Source organism: Notolepis coatsorum, assembly GCF_963971535.1.
Source record: "Notolepis coatsorum genome assembly, chromosome: 20".
Lineage (NCBI taxonomy): Eukaryota > Metazoa > Chordata > Actinopteri > Aulopiformes > Paralepididae > Notolepis > Notolepis coatsorum.
In genome coordinates this window covers 1,954,735-1,980,364 of record NC_140184.1, presented here as the reverse complement: position 1 = coordinate 1,980,364, position 25,630 = coordinate 1,954,735, and the positions used below count along the sequence as shown (strand labels likewise).

General features: G+C 43.5%; 2 protein-coding genes across 2 annotated transcripts in view; one reads left to right on the top strand and one right to left on the bottom strand.

Annotated features, from left to right (window-relative positions):
• The first annotated feature begins 2,381 nt into the window (after positions 1-2,381).
• Positions 2,382-5,199, top strand: dynlt1b (dynein light chain Tctex-type 1b). The gene is made up of 5 exons (XM_084337277.1): positions 2,382-2,455; positions 2,638-2,679; positions 3,241-3,364; positions 4,210-4,287; positions 4,983-5,199. The coding sequence occupies exons 1-5, from the start codon at positions 2,429-2,431 to the stop codon at positions 5,051-5,053; spliced, it is 342 nt and encodes a 113-aa protein (XP_084193403.1). The 5' UTR covers positions 2,382-2,428; the 3' UTR covers positions 5,054-5,199.
• A 2,202-nt stretch (positions 5,200-7,401) lies between these two features.
• The window catches only part of mtch2 (mitochondrial carrier homolog 2), a 31,666-nt gene continuing 13,437 nt past the window's right edge, over positions 7,402-25,630 (bottom strand). Inside the window, exons 4-13 of the mRNA XM_084337526.1 lie at positions 25,170-25,196; positions 23,516-23,566; positions 22,139-22,196; positions 20,954-21,005; positions 20,807-20,866; positions 11,372-11,465; positions 11,111-11,158; positions 9,513-9,580; positions 9,062-9,137; positions 7,402-8,304 (exon numbers count right to left, since the gene is read on the bottom strand). Of these exons, the coding sequence (XP_084193652.1) occupies positions 8,218-8,304; positions 9,062-9,137; positions 9,513-9,580; positions 11,111-11,158; positions 11,372-11,465; positions 20,807-20,866; positions 20,954-21,005; positions 22,139-22,196; positions 23,516-23,566; positions 25,170-25,196 (621 nt within the window). The 3' untranslated portion in view covers positions 7,402-8,217. The remainder of the gene's footprint in view (positions 8,305-9,061; positions 9,138-9,512; positions 9,581-11,110; positions 11,159-11,371; positions 11,466-20,806; positions 20,867-20,953; positions 21,006-22,138; positions 22,197-23,515; positions 23,567-25,169; positions 25,197-25,630) is intronic.

Sequence of the window (25,630 nt, the reverse complement as noted above, 5' to 3'; positions counted from 1 at the left end):
ATTGAGAATTACTGCTACGATCATAGCAAGTCCAGTGTCATATTATTAATAGATGTATACAAGTGGGACTATGTCCAAAGATATGGAAGGAGGCTAAGGTTACTCCTTTACCCAAAGACTCCAAATCAGTTTTTAATGAGGGCAACTCCAGACCTAATATAGAAAATGTAATGTACATATACGTTGTATACATCTATTAATAATATGACACTGGACTTGCTATGATCGTAGCAGTAATTCTCAATAATTTACTATCCAAGTTGTCTGTGCCAGCTAACTTGCTGTCAGGTAGAGCCTGGAGTAACCTTTCAATATCACTAACCTCAACCTGTTGAAAATCAAATGTACACCCTTTATCTTTCATTATGATATTCTTAATTATGTCATTTGATTTTGTATTGTTTGAGATGTGCATTCCCTGCCTGAGCTGAGATATCTTACTTGCATAAAAATCATTAAAATGGTTGGCAATATCACATGGTTTGGTTAGGACAATTCCATATGACTCAACAAAAGGTGTACAGACATTGGATTTTCTACCCATAATTTGATTTAAAACATTCCATAGATTTTTACCATCATTTCTCACATCATATAACCATGGTTTAAAATATTCCCTTTTTCTCACCTTATTTAACTTTGTGACTTGATTACGTAAGGAACGGTACTTTTGTCTGTCATCTGCAGAACTGGAACACACTGATGCTTTTTTGGCTACAGTATGTCTCTCTCATTCATTAAAATTCATTAAAAGCTACTATCTATCCATGGGGCTGATTTGTTTCTGACATAAATAAGTCCAGTGCACCCTCTGGGTCATCCTCACAACATACCTCCTCCCAGTTTATACCCAACATTTCATTAATAAAACCTTCTACATTAAAACTCTTATATGACCGTGAGTGAAATTTCAGGGGAGCTCCCACAGACCGTAGTACAATATATACATACATGAAACACATATAACACTGTACATAACAGAATATTTTAAATAAAGTGCATGATGAGTGGTAACAGTGATTATCAAGTCCAGGTAAGTGCATGGTGCACGTGAGGGGACAGTCAATGAGCGTTTAACAGTCTGACTGCTTGGGGGAAAAAGCTGTTCTTAAATCTTTAACTCTTGGCATGTATGGACCGGTATCTCCTCCCTGAGGGAAGGAGCTGAAAGAGGTGATGTGCTGGGTGAGACTGGTCCTTGATGATACACTTGGAGCGGTGGAGGCAGCCGGAGGTGATGTTTGATAGAGGAGTCCCGACAATCCTGCCTGCCGCCTTCACCACCCTCTGTAGAGCCTCTTGCTCTGCCTTTGTGCAGCTGGATAACCACACAGACTTCACACAGACTGTCTGTACAATACTGCTGTAGGCCTATAATACTTATGTAAATAAGTAAGGCAATTGAAATATATCTGCAGTACAGCTCAATACACACAATTGTTAAGGGGATGCAGACCAGAGAAAGACTTCCGTCTTGTTTACATCAGGGTCCCCCATTTTCAATTCATCATAAATGTACAGTTCCCTCCCCCTTGTATATATTTACTGTATGTCACAAATGTAACAGTACTGCATGGTCTGCATCCCCTTAACAATTGTGTGTATTGAGCTGTACTGCATTCTGCAATCTGTTAATAAAGTTTTCAATCAATCAATCAATAAATCAATCAATCAATCAATCAATCAATCAATCAATCGGTCACTGTACCCATTCTGCAATCTGTTAATAAAGTTTTCAATCAATCAATCAATCAATCAATCAATCAATCGGTCAGGTCACGTGTACCCATTCTACAATCTGTTAATAAAGTTTTCAATCAATCAATCAGGGCCTGTGGTCACGTGTACCCATTCGGCAATCTGTTAATAAAGTTTTCAATCAATCAATCTGTTAATAAAGTTTTCAATCAATCAATCAATCAATCAATCAATGAATCAATCAATCAATCAATCCCACAGTGCAACGTGACCCAAATCATACGGCAATCTGTTAATAAAGTTTTCAATCAATCAATCAATCAATCCCGCAGTGCAACGTGCAACGTGACCCAAAATCACGTCACCATAAAGTTTTCAATCAATCAATCAATCAATCCCGCAGTGCAACGTGCAACGTGACCTAAAATCACGTCACCAAAATCAGCCAATGGAAGCGAGGGGTTGCTATGTGCGGTGCTTGTATGCATAGATATCTATAGTGTTCTATATATATCTATGCTTGTATGTGCGGGGCTTGTAAGCGCTGGTCTGAAGGTCTGCAGCTGGAAGCATCTCGAAAAATGCGGCTTGGTTTCGTAGATATCTGCCTCCAGTAGCTGCTCAGCTCAAACATCCGGGTTACATCCGGGTGCGCAGGAGGAGTCAAACACTCCAGTAGCTCCTCAAACATCCGGGTTACATCCGGGTGCGCAGCAGGAGTGTGACAGTCATGGAGGAGTTTCAGACGGGAGAGGAGGTAAGCTGGACACTTCTATCTCTAACTCCCATCATCTATCTATCCCCACGGCCTCTCGATTGTAAAAGCCATTATGATTTAATGTATAACGTTACTCCACCCTTTGCAAGAGTGGCGTTAACGTTAACGGTAGCTTTAGCAGAGTAACACAAAGTGCTCTCTCTCTTGTTTGTTGACGCCAGACTGCCTTTGTCGTGGACGAGGTGAGCACCATCGTGAAGGAGGTGAGTTCATCCCTGCCCTTGCTTTTCGAGCTGTCTGTCTGTGTCCACGTTCGTTGAAAATATAAACTCTATGTTTGTCAACCAGTTAATGTTAATTAACATAATAACGTTCGCTTTGTCCTAAGCAGCCCGTTGCTAAGGGGGTTGCTAGGCGCGCTGCCACCTGCAGGGCTCATCAGTCATCATTGATTGATTGAAAACTTTATTTAACAGATTGCAGAATGGGTACAATACAGTACGGCTCAATACACACAATTGTTAAGGGGATGCAGACCAGAGAAATACTTTCGTCTTGTTTACATCAGGGTCCCCCCATTTTCAATTCATCGTAACATAATATGACATGCAGATAGACGGTACTGCTACATCTATATTCTATACATTTATGACATACCAGATCTACAGATACAGTACTGTTTGTGATACAAGAAGAGTCTAAAAAAGAGTATATAGGTACAGTATACCTTAGGGCTAATCGTACGGGGTGGTTAATAGCTGGATGTTGTAATGTACTCACTGACTCTAACCAAACGGAACTTTGTTTTTAATTGCTCATTTTAGTCAGTAGACGGAGCGATAGGAGGAAATGCTTACCAACACAGCAGAGTCAATCAGTGGACGACCAACGTAGTGGAGCAGTGCTTGAGTCAGCTCAGCAAGCTGGACAAGCCTTTCAAATATGTTGGTATGTATGCGGACAGTGACATATTAAACATGGGGCGAGAGCTGTGAATCTTCACTGGCCTCACGATTAGATTCTACGATGCATCTCGATGCAGCTCTATAATATATTACATCCTCAATTTTATAATCTATATTACTGCACATGGCTACTTTTTCATCAATTAATACAAGCAGTCAGATAAATTAACTTTTATTTAGAAAGTTCTTAAATCAGAATGTCTTTACTAGTGTTGCACGATACAGATACTAGAAAGGTATCTCGATACCCAGCTGTAAAAAACGGTTCAATACTATTTTTATTAGTATCATTATTAGTATCAATACTTTTAGAATAGCCTGATTCTGTATTTTCTGAGTTGAGTGGATGCATGACCAGAGCACTAGCTTTAATATTACAATAATAATAATAATAATATAATAATAATAATAATATATTTGATTTGTAGGGCGCTTTATAGTTGTGGAGCAAATAATTCTAATAATGGATTATGTTCTGGCACTGCATCGATCGATGGTGACTCGTCCGCGTCGCGATGCATCTTAGAATCGAGAAACGTCCCCAGTGGCTCGGTAGATGGAGCAGAGGTTCCCGGTTTGATTCCCGCTCCTCTCGGGCAGCGTGTCAAAGTGTCCTTGAGCAAGACACTTAACCCCTAATTGCTCGTGTTGCATGGTCGCCTCCGCCGTCAGTGTGAGTGAATTTGTCAAATGTGAGGAACAAATTGTAAAGCACTTTGGATAAACGCGCTATATATAAATGCAGCCATTTACCATTTAAACATTGACATTCTTTGTGCTCCAATGACAACATTATTTGTTTGTTTATTCGTTTGTGTTTGTCACCAGTAACCTGTGTCATCATGCAGAAGAATGGGGCGGGTCTGCAAACTGCCAGTTCATGCTTCTGGGATAATAATACTGATGGTATGAAGCAATCCATTACCGTCAGTAGTGTGATAGTAAAGGGTTAACCTTCTGTAGTGTGGCAGTGAAAGGGTTAACCTTCTGTGTATTGTCGCAGTGAAAGGGTTAACCGTTTGGTAGTGAAAGGGTTCATCTGTACTGTATATATTATATCTTCCTCACACACACATACCCTTGTCAGCAATTTTGCTCTAAAATAGTCATTTCTCAAAGCTATTTCGTTTAGGCCATCAGGACGCTCAATGACTAACTATTTGTTTGTTTGTTTATTAACAGTTAAACAGAAGTAAAAACAATACATAATAACTATGCAACACTAACCCATCCATTCTACATTCATTGCACACACATCCACACACTCGCATTAAACATTCACCTTTAACATTCACTTTAAACACCATATTTTATTTATTACTAAAATATTTGCATTACATCTCTAACTCATTTTTGCATTTTGTACTTTAGTTGTGTATATTGTTTATTTTGTATAGTGTTTGGTCTTTATTCTTTTTGTTTTACTGTATGAAGCATAATCTCAGGGGGCTCATACAGAACCAAGCATTTCACTGTAAGGTACATGTACCTTTATAATGTGACATAAAACAAAACTTGAACTGGCTATTTCCACCACTAAGCCATTGCTTTAGTATTTGATGCTGATCTTGGAAACCTATAATATCTCACTGTCCCGACAGGCAGCTGCACAGTGAGGTGGGAGAACAAGTCCATGTATTGCATCGTCAGTGTCTTCGGCCTGGCCATCTGAACCCAGCTACTGAGGATTGTGAGCAGATTGCTGACAAAGACCCACTTTCTTTTTATATATATATATTGTGCATTCTATTTGTTTTGTGTGGACCAATTTGTCATGTTGTACCATATTTGTGATATTTTAATAAATGTCCACGATTCAATAAATTGTTTCATGTTGCCTTTTCACTGCCAAAATCCATTATCAGTACTATGGCCCATTAGAGTACCAGTCCTTTATTTATGACATATTATATATTAGCCTACTCTTGGTATCAGAATTTAGTATTGGGGATATTTTCCGCTATGCCAGATAATACATAGCAATACATAATTGTCAATGTTTTATGAATACTTTAGTGGGTAATGAGTATGCATAGCTTTCCTTACACAAGATATCATCCTGCATCTACAATAGGCTTTTCATTCCATGAAGACATGGATCTCTAACAACATTAAGTAGGCAATACAATAATTCTATTGTGAGTAACATACTCCCAGACATTAATGTCTAAGCCTTTTATAAAATGTATAACCAGCTGCCCGTTTTAGAGGAAAAGCTGTAATTGATCAAGTGAAAACAAGGCAAGTCTTCAAAATACATTCAGCAGAATTATTCAAATTGAATGTCAGGGAAAGCTGTGAAATGCTCACGAGTTTCAATTTTATAAAAGGTAGGACTAACATTTCATGTTTTATATTGAAATCAGCAGTGAAAGGCAAAACTATGATAGAAAATTGTCCAGTGGTGTAACTAATCACCTGGTTTGACACACAAGACCAACATATCCAACAAGTGGTCCTTTTAAAATAAAAAATATATCCATATCTAGTTAAACAGTTGAAAATACAGTACAAAATCAACTGCCATCACTTTAAGGCAACAATAATCTGGGCGGCTACATGGCGTAGTGGGCAAGGCGCTCGCCACATTGCTTTCAGTTTAGCTGGTCGTTCATACTAATACACATTGGCCGTATTAGGGGGTGGGAAACTGATGGGTGGGGATTGGGCGTTGTGGACAGCGACTCCTACAGGTCGGTTGGTGCGCCTGCGCAGTAGAATCAGGAAGTGTCGGGGGCAGCGTGAGCCTCCACACGCGTTACTCCTCGCCACTGAGAGATCGAGCTGCGCAGGTGAAAAGATGCGACTGCTGTTACCTCAAGTACCGGAGGGGACTTGTGCTATGTATGACTTAGTCCACATTGCAGCCGGCTTGTGGGAGGCAAGAAACAGCGTTCGTGACAGGGGAGGGTTGAATTGGATGATACGAAATTGGGATGGGAGAAAATATAGAAAATGGGAGAAAAAAAGGGGATAAAAAAAAAAAAAAGGCAACAATTAATCTTAGTCAGCCATCACATGATTGTTGGGAAAGGACTGGTAGAAATATTGCTTTATGAAGACTATAGTAGGTAGTAATATAGATTAATTAGTGGAAGAGTGCATGATAGTATTTTCTTTTTTCATTTCAGATATTGAATAAGTGGGTTTTAGTCAACAGCGAGTCATGTTTCGGCTCCTAACTGGTGGGAAGTATGACAGTACCTACTCCCATCAACGCTCTTTGGTTTATGTTGACAGTACCTACTCCCATCAACGCTCTTTGGTTTATGTTGGCAGTACCTACTCCAATCAAGGCTCTCCTTGGCTCATTCTGGGAAACCTGAGGTTTTGTTTAAAGGCATCACTGCTATAGAGCTTAAACTAAATTTATTTATAAAACATGAGATCAGAGTGTAGGAAAGAAGGGCTAGTGTCTGGCCTGGTTCAGAGCAGAGGAGGGCTAGTGTCTGGCCTGTTCAGAGCAGAGGGGGGCTAGTGTCTGGCCTGGGTTCTGAGGAGGGCTAGTGTCTGGCCTGGGTTCTGAGGAGGGCTAGTGTCTGGCCTGGGTTCTGAGGAGGGCTAGTGTCTGGCCTGGGTTCTGAGGAGGGCTAGTGTCTGGCCTGGGTTCTGAGGAGGGCTAGTGTCTGGCCTGGGTTCTGAGGAGGGCTAGTGTACAATTATAACCCAGAGAGGATGAGAGCTGCAGGAAAGAGGCGGTTGGAACAGAATTGAGCCAAACTATTTGAAGACAAAAGATAAAACGATAACATGGCCATTAAACTGATGCCAGCTTCCTCTACTATTACCAAAACGGCTGCTTCACAAGTCATTAAATTATAAAAAATTTGCAATACTATGGTCAGGAAAATCTGTCCATTACAAATGACCATTTATATTGAGTTTACAGACAACAGCACTTCACTGCTACTAGGAGTCTTATCTGTACAAAGACTGCATTGCTTTGTGTTGCATTTCCATTGCATGCCATGAAATAACAGACTGTACCACTGAAGAAAAAGATGGACCACAGACAGGACATCAAAAAAAAAAAAAGCATGTCTTTATTTGTGTCAGTCAGAATGAGTTCATACAAGCACCCGACTGCTTTGAGAATCTTTGAGAAGGCCAGAGACGTTACGGTCAACTCAAGCTACTCCGACCACCACACAACTTCATGTTTTCCTTATAATCATTAGCACTACTACCTCCTAGCCCTGGACCCATCGCTGAGGTTTCAGCACGGTAACACACACACACATCAAGACGATACCACATGACAAGAGGTCCCGCTTTCCAAAGAAACGTGTGAAATGTTAGACATACCTACATGCAGATTTAAGTACTTTTTTTTTTCCCTTGCAAAGAATCCCATCTAAGTTTTTATGGACAAGTAAGTCATCATCTTCATCATCACTGCTGTGCCTAGTTATACAGAATAATCCAAGAGGAGGTTTAAACATTTTGAGACAAAGTGACACAGGAGGAGGCGAGTAAGTAGTTTCACAACACCGACCGTCTTAGTTCTTATTACAGACGGGTTCAAAAGCTTGAGATCTACTGAGTTGTTCCGTTTCTTCCATCGTATCCCGCACTTTCAATTTGTACAAATCCCTATATATATATATATATTATCAAAATAAAGCTCTTAAATGGATTCCAATCAAAGCAGCACTTGCTGTAAAATAATGCAATAGTTTTCATCGTACATGGTGGACAGAGTGTTACAAAAGAAAAGAACGGCCATCGTAAACAAGTGCATACAAAGGATTAGGTGCCGATCTCACCGTCGATCTCAGGCAACTTTCTTATATTATTACAATTAGGTTCTATTCTGCTCGGTTCCCTCCCCCGGGCTTAAAAAAATCTTTTCTGGTCGATGGCGTACGTCTTCCCTGCCGGGAGCTTCCGGAAAAATAAACTGTTGCCTCGGCTCATGTTTCCCTGGAGAGACAGAGGCAGAGAGGAGCGACACGTCAATATGTACAGTTTGGACTGAAGGTAGCCCCTTTCGTGACTGTGATGCCGTCTCTGTGATGTTTACACGTTTATAAAAAATATTTTAAATGTTTACTAGCAACGCCGAGCTTTCAAACCATTGTGTTTCTCTGTCCAAGACCCTTGTGCAACTGTGAGTACCTTTGAAATGTCTCTGCGATACTTGTATACAACGAACGTTTCGCGTCGGACCAGTTCTTCAGAGTTAAAATAGGGTGGTTTCCTGTGGGGGAGCAGGGGACTGTGGATTCACTCGGCCAAACCTTGTTGGCTGCGTCACAGTCACGAGAGGGGCTAGACTGAAGGCATTGGTGTAATATCTGTATCTGTATGTATGTTGGCTACACACAGCTCATGTTATGCCACTAGTTGTCAGAGGGCTGGGAGGTACAGGGGGTGGGGGACACTAGATTATCTGGCCTTTTCCAATATTGATATATACCACAATATCTGCTCAAATATTCACCCTTAATAATATAAAATTATCCAATCAAAATATTCATCATATTGGATTGCACAGTAACAAGTGACACAGAATCAAACTTGAAATATTAGTTCCTTCATTTCACTCAAATGTTTAAAATATAAATTTGACAAATACTACTGTAAACACAATTATGCATCACAATTATCAATATTAACAGTGATATAACAACTACTGTGACATTGCCCAAGCCCCAACTGAAGTGAAAGTGTGTGTTACCTCTAGACTTAGATGCCTCCAGCAATCTACCCAGGTAGGATATACTGATGCGTAGGGCGGCAGCCCACCAGACAGCCTGTGGGGAGGAGGAGGCAGAGAGAAGCCGCTTTATTCATACAGAACTTTACTACATCTATATCTGAGCACATCCTACTGTTTTACACTGCTGGCCAGTATGTCTTTACGCCTGTACCACTGTACATATTATACTACAACTCTCATTAGCACTACTCAGTAGTACCAATTTGTATATTTTGTACCCAGTTTAATCACCTGTACATTGTATAATTGCACTTTACCGTTACATTTGCACTCTGGTTGGATGCCAAACTTATTTTCGTTGTACTGCACTTGTGCCGTATGATGACAATACATTTGAATCTAATCTAACATAGAATACATAGTCAATGCTGAGTGGTCACAACAGCGTCTCTGTAACTACAGTACTTACCCACAGTTATTGACAGCCATGAGGTTCGACACCAAAACAAAGGGGTATGTGAGCATACTGGCAAAAAACTGGTGGAGAGAGCAGACAGAGAGGCATATTCATAACTCATTCACTCGACACAAACCGCTTGAAGGCTACTGTATATACAGCACACTACAGCGGTTCTCAAAATGTTGCTCGTCTAGGACCTCCAGATTGATAAGATTGGAGATAGGCTACAGATCTCACCCAACTGAGAGGATATTTGTTGTTAGATATGACTTCAGAATACCATAACAGTCTATTCTGTGGGTGGGGAGATGAAAGTGTCATTCTTCTACATTCTATTGTTGCGACAACTAGTGCCATGATGGTTCTCAACCTGTTTGTGTCAAGGATCCCCAAATTGCTACACATTAGGCCGCGGATCCCCGTTAACACTTTCAGTGCCTTTGATTAATGTCCTTGGATGCCAGCATCCACTTCAATGATAGCGTTAAAAACGCATAATCTATGTTTTTAATTATGGCTATGCGTCTAATCTTCCCGTCGCTTATCAATGACTTGTTTGCACTCAACATTGTCGAAACGGATTTTTTATTTATTATTATTATTTTTTTTTTTTTTTAAGATTTTCTTTTAGCATTTTTACAGCTTTTCTTGGTCACGCAGGAAAGAGAAAGATTCCGTCATAAACGGCATTTACTGGAATATTCTCAAATACACTAGACACGTTGTCATTTGTCGGCCTATTTATGAATAGTTTTCAAATAAACACTAGATTATCGATAGTATATGTGTACTTATGCACGCTATAGAAGCGAGCTGAGAAATCGATTCTCTTATTTCCTCAACAGCACACACAGACACATACGGGGCACGCTGTTATCTCAGTGAAAATCGGCTCCGATTATCCTAAAACTGGTAACATAGACTCCTATTCCAATTCCTGATCGCCATTCCAAATATCGATCGCGTTTATTAATTGATTATTGGCTGCTGTAAATATATATTCCAGGCTGCTTTCCGTCTCGCAATCACTTCCCTCTTCATCAGACGGCTCGCCAGCATAGTGGAGCCAGTAGGCCCCCCCCCCCCCACCCATTGACCTGTGTAATCAAATGGGCTGCAGTTACACAGGGATAGACAATAGGGGGCGGTATTTTCCCATCGGAGCTCATAGAGGGGCTGCTGTACCAACGGGAGACTCAGTTGATGAAATATGAATTCAGATCGCTAATAAAAATAAAAAACGACAATTAGCGTCGTCTGCATTTAATGGGCGGGATGAAATAACGATATATAGCGTGGCCGGCACTGAAAGTGTTAAGGACCCCAATCTGACTAGATTTACGTCATTAGATATGACCATGTCAATTATATAGCCGATACCAATTGAGAAAGTGAAATCCACGATCACAATAGTCACTTGTATTTTCTTATTAGCCGAACTAACCTCTTGTGGAATGAAATTGTGAAATTAATAAGTGAAGTTAAACTATTGACCATTTTGTTGGAGACCTCTGGAGGTCAATGAGCCCCACTTTGAGAGCCAGTGGTACTGTATATGGTACATACAGTATCTTGCTAATGTGGGCAGCTGTGTTAGTCTGACTTACCCCCGTCACAGCCTGAGAGCAGTTCTTGATTTCTCCTGTGTGACCCGTCTAGAGAGAGGTTTATATAAAAAATATTAATATGTATAAAATTAAGAAAATGTATGACATGCTCAATATAAAGTCTGCAGTCAAAGCTAATGGTTGCCAATACGATTTTATACCTTAGCAATTTTCTTACCAATTTCTAGCGGTGTATAACTTATGCTATACCGATATACGGCCCACCCCTACACCTGACCAATCTGAGAAGCTGTGGCTTACCGAGTCGTCAATAGCGTATGTGTTGATGAGGTGAGCCAGCAGGTTGCAGATCCACAGAGACAGAATGTCCCCAAGTAGGCGAGGGACCAAACCACTGCAAGAGACAGGAGATGCAATTCAACATTAACTAGTAGGCAAGGGTTCAAACCACTGCAAGATATAGGAGACACACCATTAATAACTAGTAGGCAAGGGATCTAGGTATTATCATATTGATGATTTTCTTTGATATTGTGATCACCATGCACAATTTTGTCGTCTAGATTATTAATACTACGAATGATAAGTAAATATTAGATAAAGTTGCTCACAAAATGTTTGAAAATACCAACTGAACATAAGTTTCAGTTTGACATTACACTTCCAATTTCCATGGATTCCGAAGGATATCACTGGTTTTCATATGGTTATAACAACATGTATGTAATGTAAATATCTATAGATTGGAGTTTAACACTTTGAATGCCCATCACGAGATATCTCGGGTTATCAGCCCGCCCCCTGAATGCCAATTCGTGATTTTTTTTAATTTATTAGCGATCTGAATTCATATTTCATCAACCGAGTCTACCGTTGGTAAACCTGCCCCACCAGGCGCTCAGATGTGAAAAAGCGCCCCCCATCGTCTCCCAGATCTGCACCCTTTTGGATTGGACTCAATGAAAATGGATGAGAAAAAAACTCCGGAATCCACATTTTACTTCTCACGCATGTAACCGGAGCCGATCAGATTCATTGTGGACCCTCAGCACAGCGTGTAATATGTGTTTTACAGTTGGATCAATAAAAGGATCGATTTTTGGAATGGCGATCAGGAATTGGAATAATCCATTTGGATACCATCTGATCTCAGGTAAGGAATCTATTTTACCAGTCTTAGGATAATCAGACCCGTTTTCACAGAGATATAAGCTTTTCCCCTATATGTGATATAGCTGTTTGACTGTACGAGCGATCAGGAACTAAGAGAATCGATTTTCAGCTCGCGGCATCAGCGTGCATACATACACATATACTATTGATAATCTAGCATTTATTTGAAAACGATTCATAAATAGGCCGAAAAATTACAACGTTCTAGAATATTACAGTACAGGGTGTTTATCACGGATTCTTTTTCCCCCCCTTGAAAACGAGGGCTTTTCAAAATGCTATAAAACGGAAATGAACCGATAAAAAAACAATCCGCTTCGACAATGTTGACTGGAAAATGAGTCATTGATAAGCGACGGGGCAGATTAGACACATAGCCATGGCTATTAATGCTAATATTGAAGTGGATGGTGGGCATTCAAGCACTAAATGTGCGCCCCCTGCTGGGCACTGAAAGTGTTAAAGGACTCTGTGTGTGTGTTAAACTCTCAGACATTCCTCTGTAGCAGGGAGCAAGAGTGGTTGCTATAGTGACGAGATAGGAGCCAGAGAGCCAAGGTCACCCACAGAGTCAGGGAGACGCCAAAGACTGAGAGAGATATGTGTGTATATGGGTCAGAAGCCATTGCTAGGGGGACGAGATGGAGAAACAAAGTTAGAGAAACATCGTGCGAGAGAGACTTTAAGACTTCCGGTTGGGAGGCAGAGCGAGACGGAGCGACACCAGGCCTCCTCCTGATGCAGAGGGGAGCGAGACGGAGCGACACCAGGCCTCCTCCTGATGGAGAGGGGGACCACGAGGTAGAGAGAGAGACCGACACCAGGCCTCCTCCTGATGGAGAGGGGGACCACGAGGTAGAGACCGACACCAGGCCTCCTCCTGATGGAGAGGGGGACCACGAGGTAGAGACCGACACCAGGCCTCCTCCTGATGCAGAGGGGAGCGAGACGGAGCGACACCAGGCCTCCTCCTGATGGAGAGGGGGACCACGAGGTAGAGAGAGAGACCGACACCAGGCCTCCTCCTGATGGAGAGGGGGACCACGAGGTAGAGAGAGAGACCGACACCAGGCCTCCTCCTGATGGAGAGGGGGACCACGAGGTAGAGAGAGAGACCGACACCAGGCCTCCTCCTGATGGAGAGGGGGACCACGAGGTAGAGGACCGACACCAGGCCTCCTCCTGATGGAGAGGGGGACCACGAGGTAGAGGACCGACACCAGGCCTCCTCCTGATGGAGAGGGGGACCACGAGGTAGAGAGAGAGACCGACACCAGGCCTCCTCCTGATGGAGAGGGGGACCACGAGGTAGAGAGAGAGACCGACACCAGGCCTCCTCCTGATGGAGAGGGGGACCACGAGGTAGAGGACCGACACCAGGCCTCCTCCTGATGGGGAGGGGGACCACGAGGTAGAGAGAGGACCGACACCAGGCCTCCTCCTGATGGAGAGGGGGACCACGAGGTAGAGATAGGACTGACACCAGGCCTCCTCCTGATGGAGAGGGGGACCACGAGGTAGAGAGAGGACCGACACCAGGCCTCCTCCTGATGGAGAGGGGGACCACGAGGTAGAGAGAGGACCGACACCAGGCCTCCTCCTGATGGAGAGGGGGACCACGAGGTAGAGATAGGACCGACACCAGGCCTCCTCCTGATGGAGAGGGGGACCACGAGGTAGAGAGAGGACCGACACCAGGCCTCCTCCTGATGGAGAGGGGGACCACGAGGTAGAGATAGGACCGACACCAGGCCTCCTCCTGATGGAGAGGGGGACCACGAGGTAGAGAGAGGACCGACACCAGGCCTCCTCCTGATGGAGAGGGGGACCACGAGGTAGAGATAGGACCGACACCAGGCCTCCTCCTGATGGAGAGGGGGACCACGAGGTAGAGACACCAGGCCTCCTCCTGGAGAGGGGGACCACGAGGTAGAGACACCAGGCCTCCTCCTGATGGAGAGGGGGACCACGAGGTAGAGACACCAGGCCTCCTCCTGATGGAGAGGGGGACCACGAGGTAGAGATAGGACCGACACCAGGCCTCCTCCTGATGGAGAGGGGGACCACGAGGTAGAGACACCAGGCCTCCTCCTGGAGAGGGGGACCACGAGGTAGAGACACCAGGCCTCCTCCTGATGGAGAGGGGGACCACGAGGTAGAGACACCAGGCCTCCTCCTGATGGAGAGGGGGACCACGAGGTAGAGACACCAGGCCTCCTCCTGGAGAGGGGGACCACGAGGTAGAGACACCAGGCCTCCTCCTGGAGAGGGGGACCACGAGGTAGAGACACCAGGCCTCCTCCTGATGGAGGGGGACCACGAGGTAGAGACACCAGGCCTCCTCCTGGAGAGGGGGACCACGAGGTAGAGACACCAGGCCTCCTCCTGGAGAGGGGGACCACGAGGTAGAGATAGGACCGACACCAGGCCTCCTCCTGATGGACCGACACCAGGCCTCCTCCTGATGGACCGACACCAGGCCTCCTCCTGATGGACCGACACCAGGCCTCCTCCTGATGGACCGACACCAGGCCTCCTCCTGATGGAGAGGGGGACCACGAGGTAGACGGACCGACACCAGGCCTCCTCCTGATGGGGAGGGGGACCACGAGGTAGAGATAGCTAGCAGCTAACAGAGAGGCTTCGGCCAGCAGGACAGGCAGCAGAACCACCAAAGCGATCGACAGAGAATCTATTAATCTAGTTTCTGATACCACCAAAGACTTTCATTCTGTACGAGATGCTATGTTTATGGAAAATAAACATCCTTTAATGATAAAGAGACGACGTTTCCAGTACATTCTTTTGTCCGGATGCATTAACAGGGGAAACAGCGTGACAGCCAGTGTGTGGAAGGACTGAATTCCACCAAACGATTGCCTCATCATCAACAATTAAGTCAATGCTGAGACTTCACGGAAGGGCAGATGAAGGCTGATAAACGCCAAAAACAGTTGAACAATTCCAATATGTGATTGTTTAAGGTGATTGTCCATACCCAAATATATGTTGTGATGTACTCTATATGGTTATTATCTAAAGATGGTAAATTAGAGTGTTGTGTTCACTCAGTTAGACAGTAGAGGTTGAGTAGTTTGTGATCAATCACATTCCAAGAGCAACATTAACTTCACAACTGCCAATACATGGGCTGTCTGACAAATCTCAAAATGGACTTATAGGGTTCTTCTGTGCAAGGGTTCACTTTATTCCCCAGCCATAGACATTATAGGGTTCTTCTGTGCAAGGGTTCACTTTATTCCCCAGCCATAGACATTATAGGGTTCTTCTGTGCAAGGGTTCACTTTATTCCCCAGCCATAGACATTATAGGGTTCTTCTGTGCAAGGGTTCACTTTATTCCCCAGCCATAGACATTATAGGGTTCTTCTGTGCAAGGGTTCACTTTATTCCCCAGCCATAGACATTATAGGGTTCTTCTGTGCAAGGGTTCACTTTATTCCCCAGCCATAGACATTATAGGGTTCTTCTGTGCAAGGGTTCACTTTATTCCCCAGCCATAGACATTATAGGGTTCTTCTGTGCAAGGGTTCACTTTATTCCCCAGCCATAACAGACATATCTGAAACCAGATATAGAACACACATTAACACAATCTTAACTCGTTATTGCCTGCCATGCGAATATCGCCAAACTCGTTTTTATGATAGTTATTTCTTTTATTAGCTACCGGTATATCTTTTTAAAATCTTTTTCCTCCTTTTTTACGTTTTTCTCCCCTCCCAATGTGTCGTTATGCCAATTCCCAATCCCCTTCCTGGTCGTTGCGCACTCTACCCCCTACAGTCGGTCTGGGAGGGCGGAGACTATCACATGCTTCCTCCAACACATGTGTAGCCAGCCCACCGCTTCTTTTCACCTGGCAGGACTCTCACTGAGAGGGTGTAACGTGTGGAAGGTTACACTACCTCCCCTAGATCCTTCCCTCGCTGTGCAGGCGCCCCGACCGAACTGTAGGAGTCGCTGTCCACAACGAGCCAGACCCACCCACCGGCTTACTGCCAATTGTGTTAGTATGACGGCCGGCCAAGCCGGAAGCAACGCTGACAGCTGGGTTTGATACCAGTGTTACAACAATAACTGTGAACCGGACTTGCATTGCTGCACTATACACTATTCCATCCATTGCAAGTCAACTGGACTGTAATATTTATTTATTTGCACTAGCACTATTGCACTTGGGACATTGATGGTATATTATTATTATTGAGGACATTGATACTATATTATTATTATTGACATGATTATTTTGCACATGTATTCAGTATGTTTGTATGCCAGTGGTGATGCTCCAAACTCAATTTCGTTGTACCAACAATGACAATAAAGATTCTATTCTATTCTTGCGTTGGTGACGAGCGCTACGAGGGCCATTTCATGTATGCACGAGGAGATAATAATGATAATCTAGCGTTGATTTCAGGATGATTAGATAATCAGCCGAAAAATGACAACGTGAACTGGATTACACTAAAATGCCTTTTTCTTGTCTTTTCCTGGAATTACTCAGAATCACTCAAACTATACTCTTATTCAAAACGGTATAAAACGGAAATGTACGGATGAAAAAACAATCTGTTTTTTGCATGTTGACCAGAAGCAACTCACTGACAGTCGACGGCGTTATTAGATCCATAGCTATAATATAAAATATAGTTTTAGGACTGGCAAGTTTGGCATTCTTAAACGATATCCATTGAATAAAGACCTGGCGCTGAAGGGGGATCAACGCCCCCTGCTGCTGGCGGTCAATGCGTTAACAGCAAACTATCATCAGACAACATAAGGTAGGCGCCTCGGTATTCTAAACTCTGTCGGTCAATTATTTTGCGACAATGACCGAGTATAGCTATACATTAAAACGCCATGTATATGTATGTCAACACACTAAAGGTGCACTGATAAGGTATGAATACTACACTTTGGGTACCGACTGATACAGAAAGATTTTTTCCCCGTCACAATTTAGTCGTTGTGCCAATTCCCCCCCTCCCATACCTGGTTGTTGTGCGCATTTTCTCCTACTGGTCGGTACAAGGGAACCCTGAAGTCATCCGCACGCTTCCTCCGACACATGCAGCGACAGCCAGTGACTATTTTTTCACTTGGCAGCAAGAACTCTCATTGGTGAAGTGTAACGCGTGGGAGGTCACGCTGCCTTCACCATTTCCTGCCTCCGCTGAGCAGGCGCCCAGACCGGACGCTGTCCACAACGCCAGATTACCACCCACGACTTCCCTCCCCCTAACTCAGCCAAACGAGTTAGTATGACGATCAGCCCAAGCCTCAAGCAATGCTGACTCTCCGGGAGTCGAGACCGCAGCCTCTTGCATTGGTGACGAGCGCAATCTCCGCTACGCCACCTGACCGCCCCATTCCGTAGACAATCTTGGCATTTTTTTTTTGTTTTAATTAAATCAATAGCAACTAGGGGTGTAACGGTATGGATTACTTCACAGTACGGCCACGTGGTTTGGTGCGTGCAGCCTTACTGAGAACACATCTAGTGTCGTTTAATTATCCTGCTCCTAGTGCAATGTGCATTTATCGCCACAGATGGCACTAAATGCTCATGATAAACGGCTGCGACTTTGGTCAGGAGGTTAAGGGTCAGAGAGCAGAGGTCGATCTACACAATAAGCGACAAATAAAGATAGCAGCCATGGCAACGATCAATCGTTATTATACTAACGTTAGTTAAAAATGGCAAACAAGTCGTAGTTATCTTTGAGTCTGTTATTATGCTACATGCAGCAAGATGCAACAAGTCGTGCATCAGTTTGGAATCGTTAGCGACGCGTTATGTCGTCCGTGGCGGCAAGTGGACTTAAGCTGAAATAACGAGTGGAATAGTCATGCTTTTACAATCAGCAAGAGGAATAACAGAACATGTGGATTCATTTTTATTTACGTACTTTCTTGGCAAGGATTGTAAAGAATATGCATCAGGGTCAGGCAGCACCAGGGGAGAAGGGGAGACAACGTTTGGTTTTGATAACTTGTAATAAGCTACTTTGAAAGCGATGCCGTTCTGGTCCGTGTCTACATGAGTACTTGAGTAGTCGTACAAATGTTTATATTTTCTCACTTCTTCTGATAATCTTTATTGCAATTGGTTCATTGTTCAAATTCAATGTAACTACTGATATCGATAACTATTTTTGGATCTCAGTTAGGGCTGCACAATTCTTGCTTTTTCTCTCATCATGATCCTTATTTTTCATCATTTAAAAAAGTAAAGTAAAAATATATATATTTAAAGTAATGTTTTTATTTTATAGTCATAATTTAGAAATGAGATCGCATAGGTCTATGAATCGAGATTCTTTTTATTAATCGTGCAGCCCTAATCTCAGTAGCTAATTTTAGATATCTTTAGCACCCTGTTGCGTCACCAGAGCCAGGCAGAAGAAACAACAACAACTACTTATCCCAGCTGCTTTAACACATTCCCGGCCAATCACGTATATATACACACGTTATTGGGAGCCAGCGGTTGACGGCCAAAAATATATATACACGTTTTTGACTCGTTTTTTCTTTTATTCGCTTTTAACACATTGAGTGCCACGGACGCGTTTTGTCGTATATAGCGTTTGTTTGTAGTTTCTTTTTTTTTGCGATTTGAATTCATATTTCATCAATCGAGCCGGTTAGTGCTGCAGAGTCTCTCTGAGCTCAATTGGGAAGATACCGCCCCCTATCGTCTCTCCCTGTGGTACTGCACCCCATTACTTTACACTGATGCAGGGGGGGTGGCCAGTTTGCTCATTTTACTTTTCCGTCAAGCCAACTGAAGGATTGATTGTGCTCGCCGGCCCGGAAAACGCGTGGATTATGTATTTACAGGACCCAACACTAATCAATAAGCGTGATCGATATTTGGAATGGCGATCAGGAATTGGAATGATCTTTTTGGATAACATCTGATCTCAGGTAAGGAATGTATTTTACCGGTTTTAGGATAATCAGAGCGGTTTTCACAGAGATATCAGCGTTTGCCCTATGGAAACTATATTATAAATAAATTATACAACGCATCGCATCGACGCAAACAATTCGCCGTCGACGAGTTTTTATGATCAACGTCGTCGATTATGCCGACTAATCGTTGCAGCCCTAATACAGTAGCTTGGCCTCTTGTTATATTATTGTTATTATCCATCACCTGGCACTGACTAAGGTGATGGATGCCTCGGGGTCTTGGCCAAGATTGTAGTGACTGCTCTACATGCACCTCCGAGGCCTTGGATCAGTTATTCACCGCCGTCTGTCCGTGGTCCTGTCAACTGATTAACAGTATTAACAGACTGTTAACAGATTAACAGTCAACACGGTTTCATTGCTGGGTTAAGTACTTCTATTCTATTCACATAATACGCTTACTTCATATATCTACTCCATTCACATATATGCCTACCACTTGTATCTATTGCTATGTCCGCCTACTACAATCTCATGAGCTCTCTAACGCCTGTCCCGTCTCCCTATGACTTGCTGTCCTGGAGTGTTGACCGGAGTGTTGGACGTCCCGTGACGAAGGCCGGGAGATTGCGACCCCCTCTGCGTGCCCCCCTGTCTCCGGAGGTCTCGTAGTGGTGAACGGAGTGCCGGATGTCCCGCGATGATGTCGGGGAGTTCGCGACCCTCTCTGCGCCACCCCCTATCTCCCTGTCTCCGGCTGTCCCTGAGCAACAACCGGAGTGTTGAATGTCCCGTGACTAAGACGGGGAGGACGTGACCCTCTTTGCGCCGCCCCTGTGCCTCAAATAGATCCGCTATCAACTCTATCTTTAATCTTTCAAAATGTTCAGTTGCTATCGCTATTAGCTCTATCTTTAATCTTTCAAAATGTACAGTTGCTATTGCATGCACTCATCTGTGTTTCACTACACACATGAGTGCATGCTTACCAACTGTCCGTCTGCAACACTACTATCACCAACATCTAAGAAGGGAGATCCCCCCCTTGAATGGCCCTTCTAAGGTTTCTCTCCTCCACACTGCCTGTGGAGCTTTTTTCCCTATTGTTAGGTTTTAGTGAGTTTTTCCTTACCTTTGCGTGGGGTATGTCTGGGAGTGCTTGCATTCTTTCATTTATTTGCATTCATCTAAAAATGTTTGGACCTTATGGTGTTCTTGTTCTGTTCTTGACTTATTGTTGTTTTCTTCTTGACTTGTTTAAAGAAGATCTGTACGGCCCATGGGGACATTAACGTGTGTTGTCGGGCCCTATAAATAAATTTGATTTGATTTAGAGCCCGACCTCTTGTTATATTATTGTTATTATACAGTAGAGCCCGACCTCTTGTTATATTATTGCCATTATACAGTTTTAGCTAAATATCCATTCAACAATCAACTCTTTTGGAGCGGGTGAAAAATGGGCGTTGCTAGCTTACAAATGTATTTATGCTGATTATATGTTGGAACACTCGCTGGAGCCCATACCTCAACATACAGTATAGTACAGTAGAACTGATACCATCCAAGTCAAGCCATATGCAGCAAACAAAAATGAGACTAAAGACTCAAAACTTACGCAAAGAACCCCAAGACGCCCTCTTCTCTGTACACCGTGACGATGGAGTTGAACACGCCACTGAAACAGAGCATGTTTCTGGTTACATTCTACAGTCCGCGTTGCTTTTGAACGCACCAGAGTTTCTGAGAATTAAGAAAAACCCACCTGTATTTCGTCTCTCTCCCAATAAACTGAACCATGCACCTCAATGTGATCACTGCAAAGACAAGAGGACAGTCACAGGCAGGCAGTGGTGTAGTGTAGCTTCTGGCTGTACACTGAATATTGGGGGGGGGGGGGGGGATCAAGTAGCCGCTGGGGGCGTGGTCTAAGCCTGGTAGGGCGGCACTATTTCTGAGCGAAAGCCAGGGAGACTTATCCCTTGCGTCTAATAATTATATATATAGCTTGGACTGATTTCTTCCTCCTTTTTTCTCCCATCCCAATGTTAGTCGTTATGCCAATTCCCAATCCCCTTCCTGGTCGCTGCGCACCTACCCGCTACGGTCGGTCTGGGAGAGTGGAGGCTATCACGTGCTTCCTCCGACACACGTCTAGCCAATCAACCGCTTCTTTTCACCTGGCAGCGCGGACTCTCACTGAGAGGGTGTAACGTGTGGAAGGATCACACTACCACCCTTAGATCCTTTCCTCGCTGAGCAGGCGCCCCGACCGAACTGTAGGAGTCGCTGTTTACAACGACCAGGACCCACCCACCAGCTTTCCCACCCTATAACACTGCCAATTGTGTTAGTATGAACGACCAGCCAAGCTGGTAGCAATGCAGAGAGCTGGGCTCAAACCCAGCATATCCTGCACTAGTGGCGAGCGCCTTGCCCACTGCGCCACTTAGCCGCCCTTTCTTATTTCATTTTCAATTAAATGAACATTCCTGCAGTTCTGTCACAATTGAAGCACTCATCTATTACAGAATATTATGAACTTGGCAGTGAAGACACAAACAGGATTCATCGGTTACAGAATATTATGAATTTGGCAGTGAAGACACAAACAGGATTCATCGGTTACAGAATATTATGAACTTGGCAGTGAAGACACAAACAGTCTCCCCCTGCAGTCAAGAACATTTAAAAGATTTTCAGAGGGTACACTGTTTAAATTAAAAAATTAATTACCCTCAGTGTAGCCTAGAGCCCTAGACTACACTACTGCTTGCAAGGAAACGTATGTTTTGGTTCAGTAATGCAATCACCCCAAACATCAGTTTTTGAATGTGAGGAATGTATTTATTTTCTAACGCTTTATGCAGGTGACCTGTCAATCAGCGTTGATTTTAAATGGAGCTATGGAGCGGACAGCCACAGTGATCAGGAGAGGGGGACGTCTTACCGTGGAAGGGGTGCGTGACGATAGTGGCACAGGAGCGAGCGACCATCTCTTTGGTCGTCTGACGTGATGGAGAGAGAGAACAAGCAGGAGAACAAGAGATCAACATGGCTGGAGAGACCATTACACCAAAGCTCACACAGAGCAGGTGAGTTTAGCCTATTCCAAATAGCAAACGCATAAAAGCACATTGGTCTGACACAAAGCTGACAGATGGGAGACAAAAACAGGAATGTGTGTCAAGTAGGGGTGTAACGGTAACGGTAATTGCAACAGTACGGAATCTTTTTTTGCGGAACTTAAATCACCCCGGCCCTAATATAACGTGCACAACTAACTTGTTTGTTCATCCCACGCAGCGCGCAGCTACACTGAACGAGAGCTGTAATTTAGCATAGCATATTAGCCTTAGTATGGCGAGTCAATACTAACTGACAAGCCAGAGCCATGTCATTGTTCAACTTTATTGCGAACTTTATCACGCATTTGAAACGGCATCACCCGAATGTGAATATCACTGGTACACGGAAGAAACAGATCCTAGTGCAAACCCAGCTCCCCGTGGCATTCAAGCAGCATCTCGCTATTAATTCAGACCGGGCCAAAGCAATAACAAACGCCATAGGTGTTTTTATAGCAGCAGATCTGCGACCATACTCCGTTTGTCGAGAACACTGGGTTTAAGCACATGTTAAAAGTAATATAGCCCCGCTACCTAGTTCCCTCTCGTCCGTATTTCAGCCAGCAAGTCATACCACCAGCTCTGTATAAACTAGCCCCTTTCGTGACTGTGATGCAACCTCTGGCTGCCCCTGTATTCAAGCATCACAGTCATGAAAGGGTCTATGTATAAACAAGCACACGCTACAGTTGTCCACGACTTATCCTCCAAGGCATCTGCTATATAATAATCTTCATATTTACTTAAGTGTTATTAGTAGGTTACAGCAGTAAGCATTAGTTTGCTCAGTAAATTATGGCCAATTCGTTTTATATTGTTTAATAGTTAAATAAATAGATAAATGAAGCAATTTCTTTTTTGTATCCCCCCCCCCCCCCCCGTTACACCCCTAGTGTCAAGTGCAGCAAAGAATGCAGATAAAGAGGACATGTGTGATCCATCGGACCTCGCATTAGAAAAGATGCCTTTTAACACTTTCTGCGCCAATCACGTAATATTACGTGTTTGCTCGCCAGCGGTTGAGCACCAAACATGCAATACGTTTTTAGATCCTTTAATCTTTTTCCTCTGATCCCCGTTCTAAATCATCATCCGGGTAATTTGTATAAATTGAAATTGCAATGCCGATCGAATATCACCAGGTGACAGTATCATCCGTGTCTGAACTGGAGTTGAAGCAGTGTTGCAGCCCAGCTCACCTCGTTGACCACGTGCTCCAGGGTGCCCTCCTCAGCCTTCTGACCCGATACCTGGAGAACAGAGACAACACTCAAGAGCCCGACTTTCCCAAATGCACCTCAGGTGCTTTTCACGCTGGTCCAACTCACTCAGCCTTCTTAACCTCTTCCACCCGGTACCGGACCGCAAAAGACATCGCGTCATAAATCATTCTCTCTAGACTGTATGACATAACATAATGTTAGTTTTCCCCCCAAATGTATCCAACAGTAAACATCATAACCACGTCACAACAGCAGTCAGTGTATATTTTCAGCAAAACGTTTGTTTACCAATAGGTTAAAGTGTTATTAGACATGCAAATGGGCCATGTAGAAGTGGAGCAATCTTCCATTTACTTATGTATTTTAGGCAGATTTTCAGAAAATAGGGCTCGGGCTTAAGAGGTTAACCCTTTTGATGAGTTGGCCATAGGATAGTTAAGCCCCTCTAACCACTTAGCCCAAAGCTAACGTGTAGAGTCAGTGTAGAGAAGTAGCTACTAGTCCCCAACCTTACTCAGAATGCAGCTAGTGTGTACTGCTAGTGTGGCCCATAAACGTTTTAATAAAGGCAAATAAAATGATGTCCATCAAGGCCAGTGCAGGTGGAGCAACCTTGGTTTTCACAGCATGCAAACCTGTGGTGAGATTATACATTTTACATATTACAATTGAGATATATATCATATGTGACCCGACAGTCTAACCAGTCTTGTTAGATTGTCCGACAGTATATAGCGGCAGAATACAAAAAAACAAATAAGAAATAGGTATCGGTCACATAGTTAGGGTTGGATTACAGCTGAGCTCAACACAGTCTCCATTGTATAGGTCCACAAGAACATGTGACCATCCCTGCATGAACACGCATCAGAATACAGGGCCAACACATTAAATAACAGTTGATTGTACACACTTGTTTTAAGTAATTTACAATATGGAATTATAGATGGATAGATAGATATGGTAGAATTGATAGATATGGTCGATTATAGATACTTTTATGGATAGTCTTATATTAGCAAAAAACCTGCTAAATCCTGACGGCACCTACCCCCTACCAGTGACTGCCTCTCACCTGCAAAAGGTGTTAGGTGGCAAAGGCCAGTGGGTATTTGTAGTTCTGCATGCATCTTAAAACAGCCAGGCTCTGTAGCTCAAAACGGGATATTGTGAAGCTAGACCCTATTATCTGTGCCTGGTCACATATGTTCATTTTATATAACGTAATATTGTAACATAGGACCTAAATAAGTCACAATACCAATCGCACGTTAAACTCCCAACTCCCTCTTCAAGGACTCATCCTCAGTCACATTTTACATTACATTTAGTCATTTGTTTATCCAAAGCAGCTTACAAGTTCTGTACGACAAGTCAGCAGGAAGGGTACAACTCTTTCAGCCGAGTAACAATGTTCATCAAACAGTGTTGAAACTTGGGTGCTGCAGTGTTGAGTGCATAGTAGCCACTCTAAAGACATATTAGCATAGTAGGTAGTAATATAGGCAAGGAAGATTAATTTGTGGAAAAGTAGTAAATAGACAGTTACGAAAGGAATTTATTTTTTTTCATTTCAGATGTTGATTGAAGTGTGTTTTTAGTTTTCAGTCAGTCACTTGAGGAAATGTACCTGATATTTGCCTCCGTCCTGACAGCTCTGTTAGAAAAAGAGAAGAGAGACACCGTCAATGTCTGCCAACTAGACACACTCGTGGATTCTTCAGGCAAATGCTGATATCCACCTGTTTCAGCTACATGTAGGCTGTCAGAAAGGGCAGCGAGGGGCTAAACAGAGGAGTATAAACACTGACGAGGCTAAACAGAGGAGTATAAACACTGACGAGGCTAAACAGAGGAGTATAAACACTGACGAGGCTAAACAGAGGAGTATAAACACTGACGAGGCTAAACAGAGGAGTATAAACACTGACGAGGCTAAACAGAGGAGTATAAACACTGACGAGGCTAAACAGAGGAGTATAAATACTGTGACAAGGCTAAACAGAGGAGTATAAACACTGACGAGGCTAAACAGGAGTATAAACACTGACGAGGCTAAACAGAGGAGTATAAACACTGACGAGGCTAAAC

Excerpts from the sequence above, each read along its gene's own strand:
- dynlt1b (XM_084337277.1), top strand. The coding sequence starts at position 2,429 with ATGGAGGAGTTTCAGACGGGAGAGGAG. Across the intron at positions 3,365-4,209 it reads CAAGCCTTTCAAATATGTTG|TAACCTGTGTCATCATGCAG; the intron begins GTATGTATGCGG and ends GTTTGTCACCAG. Across the intron at positions 4,288-4,982 it reads CTGGGATAATAATACTGATG|GCAGCTGCACAGTGAGGTGG; the intron begins GTATGAAGCAAT and ends CTGTCCCGACAG.